Source organism: Calidris pugnax, unplaced genomic scaffold (assembly GCF_001431845.1).
Source record: "Calidris pugnax isolate Ruff unplaced genomic scaffold, ASM143184v1 scaffold273, whole genome shotgun sequence".
Taxonomy (NCBI): domain Eukaryota; kingdom Metazoa; phylum Chordata; class Aves; order Charadriiformes; family Scolopacidae; genus Calidris; species Calidris pugnax.
Window position 1 is genome coordinate 2,831,101 of NW_015094508.1, and position 9,414 is coordinate 2,840,514.

General features: G+C 44.8%; 1 protein-coding gene across 1 annotated transcript; it reads left to right on the forward strand.

Moving 5' to 3' along the window:
* The first annotated feature begins 3,345 nt into the window (after positions 1–3,345).
* On the forward strand, positions 3,346–9,414 carry KCNV2 (potassium channel, voltage gated modifier subfamily V, member 2). The gene is made up of 2 exons (XM_014964838.1): positions 3,346–4,785; positions 9,139–9,414. The coding sequence occupies exons 1-2, from the start codon at positions 3,346–3,348 to the stop codon at positions 9,412–9,414; spliced, it is 1,716 nt and encodes a 571-aa protein (XP_014820324.1).

Consider the following 9,414-nt stretch of genomic DNA (forward strand, 5'->3'; position numbering starts at 1 on the left):
CCCAGCTTCCAGTCAGCTGGGACCTCTCCAGAATCCCAAGACCGTTGAAAAATAATGGAAAGAGGTCCTGTGGAAACATCAGGCAACTCTTTCAGCACCCCTGGATGAATCCCACTAGGCCCCATAGATTTATCTGCATCCAGCTGGAGCATCAAGTCTTGAACAAGTTCAGGGTTGGTTGGGAGTCTGTCATTCCCCCAGTCACAGTTTCCCAACCCAGGATTCCTGGGGGTCCCAGGCTCATCATTGGTGTTGAAGACAGAGGCGACGAAGGCATTAATCTTCTCTGCTTTGTCTACACCCCTATTTGTGAGGTAACAGACCAATGTAATCTCTGATCCTCCTTTTGCTGTTAACATATTTTTAAAAGCCTTTTTTGTTGTCCTTCACAGTGCTGGCCAGCTGGAACTCTAATTGCGCCACAAAAATATTCTCCCTAGAGTGGTGAACATCATGTCTGTTGTTCTCCTGTGTTGCCTGTCCTTGCTTCCAATGTCCATACATTTTTCTTTTCCACCTAAGTTCTAGAAGAAGATCCCTGCTCAGCCAAGTCAGCCTTCTGCCCCACTTGCTTGACTTCTAATACTTTGGATTTGCCTGCTGCTGCACTAAGAGATGGCTCTTAAAAAGTGACCAGCATTCATGGACCCTAGTACCTTCAAAACCAGGTTCCTAGGGCACCTTACTAACTAGCTCCTTCAGAAGCCCGAATTCTTTTCCTCTTCATACAGGAAGATGTTATGCAATTCTTATTAATGGCAATTATGAAGATAACCAGCACACTGAATAAGGTAGCTAAGAAAAAAAAAGGGGGGGGGGGCAGGAAAAGACTTTTCTGCTCACTTCATTTTCCTATCTATCTAGGCTGAGGGTTTAGCAGCTCAGAACCAAGTTTCATTCCAAAGTAAAGAACATAAAAATAGCAACTTCACCTATTCTGTCAGTTAGAGGGAAGTTTGAGCAGAGCATACTAGGTGCCTGAGAGCTACATTCCCAAGAATATCTAGGTCAAAGGGGTTAGTCTGAGCAGAAGCAAAGCCAGCAATCTTCCCTGCTTTGCTTAGTAGTGATGTCCAGAATCTTAGTCAAGGTGCATGCAGTGCTGGCATCTGACAGTCATCAAGTTCACCTTGTAGAAGCTCCTGCTACTGCAGCATGGTGTAGTACTCAATGATCTCTGGAGTAGTGAGCAGTAAGCCTTACCAGATACTTCTCTGAAGTGAGACCAGGGAGCATGACAAAAAGAAACATGAAATGCTATGGTGGAGGCTTGCAAGAGGAGTATGATTATAGTCCAGCCTGAATCTTGATTAAGAAACATCCAAGACTTTATGCTAGCAAAACGATGGCACTGCAGACTATTATTTTTCCTATTTCTGAATTGGTTTGCCCAGGAGAAAGAAACAGCCTTGAATTTGGACATTAATTTCCATTAACATTGCTAACAAAGGACTCACCATGGCATGGTTTAATGTTCAAAGCAAACTGCAAAGCAGATTGATATCAGTAATAAGGCACTGACAATCCGTGTTAATAGGGGCTTTGCCTTTTTTGTATCATGAAAGAAAATGGGTAGCAGAATGAAGCAAAACACTTTCAAGTGCAGCTAAATACGAATTGCCAGGCCTTCAACAGTGTGACCTGGGGAAACCTTGTACTATTCAGGGTGATGCACCCAGTGTGATGGAGCCTGAGAACAAAAGTATTGCAAAATGCTGAGCTATGTCTTCCTGTTTGTCAAGAGTTAGCAAATGTAAATATAAAAGCTACAATTTGGGGTAGGAAAAAGGGAAAAAAGATGGGCTGATTCTCATGGCAACAGCAATTGCTTCAGATAGGGCATCACTAAACCAACAGTATTAAGGTTTTCAGGTGAGAGACCATACGATTAATGACACAAGAACAGGAGCCTGAGGACAACAAAGGAAAAATGCTGCTGCAGGGGGTCTGGGATACTCTGTCCCAGCAGCTTGTGTGAAAAAAGGGTAGGGAGCTGCAAGTGGAAGGCAGGCTGCAGGATTACAGATGGAAGGTTTTCTAGACCAGCGAGGGTGTTGCTAAAGCTACCAGCTTTCTAGTGCCTTGTCCTTTCCTGTACCAGCCTGGATACAGGTGGAATAAAGAGCTGGTGTTAAGAAGCTGTAATTCGGGCTAAGAGCATGGCAAAGCAACCATCCCTTTATCGTGTGTAACTTCTACTTTCCAGTAGTTCTAGCTCAGCTGAAGTGCTCCCAGGGACAAAGGGAAGTAACCTGACAATGAGCAAAGGATGCTCATAGTCACTGGAGATGCTTGCACCAGCTCAACCAGAGCTGAGGATGAAACCTCCATCAAAACAAAGAGAAAGCATCTCCTGTCCTGCTTGGTACCTAGTGTGGCTTTATGCTATTAAACATGCCCTGAAAGAGGCTTTATTCTGTTTCTCAGCAGCTCATGAAGAGTTTGAAGTGAGGAAGCATGCTGGAAACCCCTTACGCTATTAAACATGCCCTGAAAGAGGCTTTATTCTGTTTCTCAGCAGCTCATGAAGAGTTTGAAGTGAGGAAGCATGCTGGAAATCCCTTCACACCCCTGCTCTCCACTTCCACTTCCCCAAAGGACCTGCACTCCCATAGCACAGCCAAAGCTTCCTAGACAGACTGCACCTTTTCTCAGCTCTTAACCAGATGGAGGTATTCTAACTGGGAATAAAAAGGGACAACTTCTATTTGCTCACCTTTGGAAAACATTGTAAGAGCAACTGTAGTGAATTCCTACCCATTATCTGCATATATCAATGATTAATTCTTTTCATTAAGGAAAATCAAGACATGCTATACTCAGGTGGATGAAATAAATCTGTAATGTTCTCTCTCTATTTTCCCCTTTCTCTCCCCCCTCTGCCCCTCATAAATTTTCATTTTGAGATTATCCTTTATCCATACATGCTTGAATTAAGAAAATGTATGGATTTTATTAGCAATAAAATTTTAGGGCTTTTTTTTTCCTACTGATTTTTCATAGATTTATGGATCCATAATCATCCACGTCACAGCCTGAGGGACGTGAGGCTGGAACGGGATAATAGCCCTTAAATCCCCTTCTCTAAGCACTCAGATCTTCCCTGTCAGCAAGATTAAAACGGTCAACAGCAGTCTTCATGTGTCTGTATCCCACACGGAGCTTTCGCAACAACTGGAGTGGTGGCTGGCAGGGAGAAAAATGCAGAACTGCTGCTGTGTGTGATGCTACCAAGATAAAGAGAGAAGAAAACTGGATTGTCAGCCTTTGTAGTGTTGGAAAGGACTGGCATTAATTCCTTCATCAGGTGAATGCAAAGGAGGGAGAAGAGTAAGGAAAAATAGTATGTTCCAGTTTAACATGCGGCGACAGTTTCCTTTCCTAAAACATAAAGGCAGAGAGAGGGAAGCACCAAATGTTGTCCCGCAGCCTGACAAGGGGAAGGATAATGAAGGCAGGCATGTAGACAAGCAGAGTGGCTTTTCTGCTACTGCTCGATTGAACTCCCAGCCCCTGCTGCTCCTGGGACCTGAGGGGAATTACAACTATTATGTGGATGATGAAGATGAGGAAGAAGAAGAGAAAGAACAAGGAAAATGGCCAAGCGGAGACACATTTGAGGGTGAAAACAAACCCTTCTCATCTATTCCTTGCTCTCCTGCCCTTTCTTCTGGATCACCGGCCACAGCTTCCACTTCATCTGTGCTGAACATCAACGTGGGTGGCCAAAGCTACCGTCTCACCTACCAGGCAGTGGCCATCTATCCCAAGACCCGCCTGGGCCGCCTGGCTACCTCCACTGACCGCCGCTGCCAGCTGGGCCTGTGTGATGACTACGCTGCCCAGGTAGATGAGTATTTCTTCGACCGGGACCCTGCCGTCTTCCAGCTGGTGTACAACTTCTATGCCTCGGGGGTGCTGCGGGTGCGGGATGAGCTGTGCCCCCGTAGCTTCCTGGAGGAGCTGAGCTACTGGGGCGTGCGGCTCAAATACACACCTCGCTGTTGCCGCATCTGCTTCGAGGAGCGCCGTGACGAGCTGAGCGAGCAGCTGAAGGTCCAGCGGGAGCTGCGCTCCCAGGCAGAGGCTCAGGAGAACGAACAGCTCTTCCACCACATGCGTTACTATGGTCCCCAGCGCTGGCGCCTCTGGAACCTCATGGAGAAGCCCTTCTCTTCTGTCACTGCCAAGGTGATGGCAGTGGCCTCCAGCTTCTTCGTGCTCATCTCCGTGGTGGCCCTGGCACTCAACACTGTGGAGGAAATGCAGCAGGTAGACCGGAAGAGTGGGGAGAGTCGACCTGTCTTGGAGCATATTGAGACCCTGTGCATTGCATTCTTCACACTGGAGTACCTGCTGCGCCTGGTCTCTACCCCAGACCTGCGCCGCTTTGCCAGCAGCGCCCTCAATGCAGTAGACCTCATTGCCATCCTGCCCCTCTACCTGCAGCTGCTGCTGGAATGTTTTGCTGACGACGACCAGCCCCGAGGTCGGGGCTCTCAACACGAGCACGATATCGAGAAGGTGGGACGGGTGGGCAAGGTGGGACAAGTGCTTCGCATCATGCGCCTCATGCGCATCTTCCGCATCCTCAAGCTGGCCCGCCACTCCACAGGGCTGCGTGCCTTCGGCTTTACCTTGCGCCAGTGCTACCAGCAGGTGGGCTGTCTTTTGCTCTTCATTGCCATGGGCATCTTCGCCTTCTCTGCCATGGTCTACACAGTGGAGCACGATGTCTCCAGTACCAACTTCACCAGCATCCCCCATGCTTGGTGGTGGGCTGCCGTAAGTAAACACATCTCACCTTGCTGGGTAGCCAGAGACCTTCCCTCCCTCCTCCTCCCCTTCCTCGCTAGAGTCACTGATAGTCTTGAAAACAGCAGGCTCAGATCAGTGAACATCTGCTCTGAATTCTGAGCTTACAGGACATATGCACTCACTCACGCACACACACACACAAACTCATTCATCTCTGTTGTAAGCTTAAATCAAGGCTTAATCAGGCAGACAGTGTTGAAATTCCCATCTGACCAAATGCAGACAGCACTTGTACTTTTAAAGAAGTGGGCAAAGAGACAGGAGAGAAAACATTTCCCCATTTAATCCTGTTGACAGTGTTAAAAAAAAAAAAAAAAAAAAAAAAAAAAGCTTCCATCAGCCTAGCTGATTGCAGGTGGACACAGGATTTTTTATTCTTGTTCTTTTTGCAGATCTACTGTGATCCATCATACAACTGCAAGATGGGAAGATATAGTTTACTAACTATAGGCTGGTCACTCAAACTTGGCCATTAGCAATGCATTAGGACCAACACAAGTTGTTGTACACAAGAGATTGTGTTCTGTTCTTTAGGTGGCATGTCTAAAGTGCATGTCTGTGCACACACAAAACATTGGCAGTTATTTATACCATGCCAGACTTGCACGAGGAATAAATACAAAAAGAAGCAGAATAGCTCAAGGGGCTGATAATGGGATAAACTGCCTTCTACATCTAGGTCACCGGTTTGAATCCCACATCAGTCAGTACTGAGAGCTGGTTAACGTCACCTTGAATCTTTTTTTGCAACCTCTGCTAGAAAGAGTGTGATCCCAAACACCTGGAGTGAGGGTAACTGGCTGAGTTTCAGCTGAAAAGCCTCAGAAATGAAGAGAGAATGACCTTATTTCTAGAGACTGCCACTGGGTTAGTGTTCTAAGGCATTTGGGCATGTCTCCTTGAGAGGTCTGAACTGTCACTGACCTGTACTATACTGTTATGCGGAGGGGTGTTTTTGAGGCAGTATCTTCCAGGCTGTTGGGTTCACATCTTTCAGGGGTATGACGCTTTCGCCAGGAACACAGAGCTGTGAGAGTTTAAAGTCCTCCACCTTGCTTATATGCTTCCTGGGTCTGGCAATTTCCTGGCAGAACTGTTCCAGCACCCCAAACTTGTAATTCAACCCTAAAAGGTTTGGGAAACAGTTCGGTTCCAGACTTGGATTGCATTAACACCCAAGGATGGACATAAATTCTCTTATAGAAGGCTAACCAATGCTTCTCAAACTATTGCGAGATCAAAATGATAGTTATATCCTTCAAGGTGAGCTGTGAATACAAAGAAACACTTCTGGGGTTGTCACAACAAGCAGGCAATGGATCTGTAGGCTGTAAGCAAATGCTTAACAGACGTTCTTCACGCACAAGTATGGCAGCTTCACAATTATCATTTTTACAATGTTTTGGTAGGGAAGGGGATAGTTTTATCAAGGGCATTGAGGAGAGGGGGAAGTTGATCTCTGCCTTGCTGCTGCCTGCAGCCTTTCACAGCTAGAAAAGAACAGCTCTGTTATGCTGCTGAAGATGTGCCTATCAAATGAGTCTGGATCAAATCAGAGGGTAGCTGGACGTTGCAGGTGCTGAGAGAAAGCAAAGGGCCCATATCTTGGCTGTCCATATCTCTAAGGCTTGTTCCAGTCTGTCATATCGTTCTGCAGCAGGTAATGGTGTCCTCCATAACCCATGTTTATGGCAAGGGCCCAGAAGCACTTTTTGACCCCCTGGGGCTGGCTGCGTCCCAGCTGCTTCCCTGAGGAAGGAAGCCCATGCAAATTGCCTGGAAAGGGGAGGGAAGATCTTCTCATGTTGGTTGATCATCATAGGCATTGGATGCACCCAGCTGCGTATGGGGCCCACAGGACAGCGACCCAAACCCACCTAATGTCACTTCTCCTGGCCAAGGGCCCTGGAAGCCCATGGCCTGCATGTCTGGTTCACCAACGGCTGATGAGATGTGGTGGTTTCCCATAAATGTATTTATAGTGATTTGGTGCATGGCAGAAAATGTGGTCCTGCAGACAGACATAGGCATTTATATATGTACATGCATACACACGTGTCCTGAATATCCTTTAAGCTGGGGCATGGGAAGGAGAGAAAAATCAGTGAATAAAGGAAAGGGTTGTGTAACGTGACCTTGATAGGTCATATTTAAGTGATATACACAGGTTTTGAAAAAAATTGTGCTTCATACATTACTAGAATAAGGACATTAGCCTTATATTTTGTTTTGTGAACATGCAAGATATATGCAAAATCTTTAGGGCTCATTTCTGCAAGCTGGTGACACTGTGATCACTTAGATACTCCTAAGAAACCTAGATTACCATTATTACATGAGAAAGGCCTGTTTAGCTGAGCAAGTATCTCCAAAAGAGGAACTATAGCGTGCACATTGCAATTCCAAGGCATAAAACACTTTTTAGAACTCATTAATTCTTTAAGAGTGAAAATTAAGATCACTTAAATTTCATTAAAATCCAACAGCATTCATGGTCTCACACACACAGGAGGAGAAGTATCCCTCCCAAATGGTCACAGGCGAGGTAGAAGACTATGCCAGTGGAACAGAACCTTATCACAGGATAATGGTTTTGTCCTGGCTGGTAGAGATAAACATCTTGCCTTCATCTCAGTATTTATTTTTGGAGATATTTATCCTGTATTATCATTCAAATCCAGTGACTTAATTTCCATTAAACCAAGTGACTAATCCTTTTTATTCCACAGGAAGCACCAGGTGCATCCTACAAATGTGCTTACCCAGTGCTGTCTCATGTACCCTAATGCTTTCTTCATTTGAAATAACATTTTATTTAGCATGTTAGAGGATGACAGACTGCACACCATGACCTTCCAACGACTTATTTCAGTGCTAGAGCCACAAGGGCATTAGAGTGAAAGTCTTACTCCCTGTGGTTTATTTCTGCCAAAGTTTTAGATTACAGATACACGGTGTGTTGAGATACTGTGAAAAAAAAAAAATAAAATTCATTGGCTGAAAAAGATCCCTTGTACAGACCAGGACGTGACAGATGGCAAAAGTATGCAAGTTTTGCATGCCAGAGAAAAATTAATTATATTTACTAAATGTAAAAATTAATAACAACCAAGACGTGTAAAGTGGAAGCACATACATTAGGAGTTACTTTGTGCTGAATGTTTGGGAGTACATCACTCACATGTAGCATCCCCATAAGCAAACATCCCTGAAACCAAATTTTACAAAGAAAATATTGCAGTACTTGGTATAGTTCTGGGTCTGCATAAAACACAGTGTCTTCATATATCTATAGCCTAAAAAGAAAAAGTGCTGATGGTGGGATAGAAAAAGTCTGTGAAACAATGTAGACAATGTGATGGCAAAATGCACAGATTCATATAAAATGATAAGCTAAACACCATTACTCTCACAAAAAAAACATCTTAATCAACCCCCAAACCCTGCTTCAAAGGGGAATTCAGTCAAAATTTCCCATCTGTGTACCTGTCAGGTAAAACAAGCTGGAATGTTCCTTACTGAAGGCACACATACACCTCATTTTTGTAATCTCTGACATATTTGCTGAGCAGGAAGATTAAATAATTTAGCTCTATAAATATATACATTGCAAGAATACACTGTAAGCAGAAACTTCCAGGCAACGGAGAAAGACTTTTGTTTTTTCCATAGCTCCTTGTAGGTATGTAACCATTAAAGGAGATTTTCTCTAAAAACTTCAAAGTCCTGGGCCACTTCTTCCTATAGCGCAAACATTATAAAAATATATTTCACAATTAGCTGAAGCTCTTCATGTGTTTTTCATTTGTTGATAAAATATGTATGGCAAACGAAAGTAACACTCAAAATACAACGGTCAGAATAAGTCCCCAAATACCGGGTTTTATAAGCACACTGGATTTAGACACAGGGCATCTGCTTCAAGCGACCCGATGAGGGACCAGGGCTGCAGTTACCACTGGATTTGCCGGCCGGTCAGGGAGCCATCTCTATCCGCTCACCACAGCCAAGCAAACACACCTTCTAGACAGGCTGGTGCAGAAATTGTTTGGAAATTCCCTCTGAAGGACAAAGCTCTTAAAAATCCTCCTGAGTTCTGTCTGACTGCGCTGTTGTCTTTCTGTACTGCATGAGAGCAATTTTATTTAATTAGGGATTTTTGCATAAGATGGACAGTAGAGAAAAAAAGGCAGCAGAGCGTATTTCAGATTTATGATGCAAAGTGCAAAGACCCTAACTTCAAAATTGTCCCTGATCCCCGAACATATCTGTTTGCGTGTTTCTTCTCAGCTAATAAGCTGAATGTTGGTTTGCCTGTAGGTCAGCATCTCTACAGTGGGATATGGAGACATGTGTCCAGAAACTCACCTTGGCCGCCTGTTTGCGTTCCTCTGCATTGCATTTGGAATAATCCTGAACGGCATGCCCATCTCCATTCTCTACAACAAATTCTCAGACTATTACAGCAAGCTGAAGGCCTACGAGTACACGGCTCTCAAGAAAGAAAGAGGGAAGGTGGACTTCACACGGAGAGCCATGAAGAAAATATCTGAATGCTGTGCAGAAAGTGCAGCCCACCCTTTACCACAGCACTGA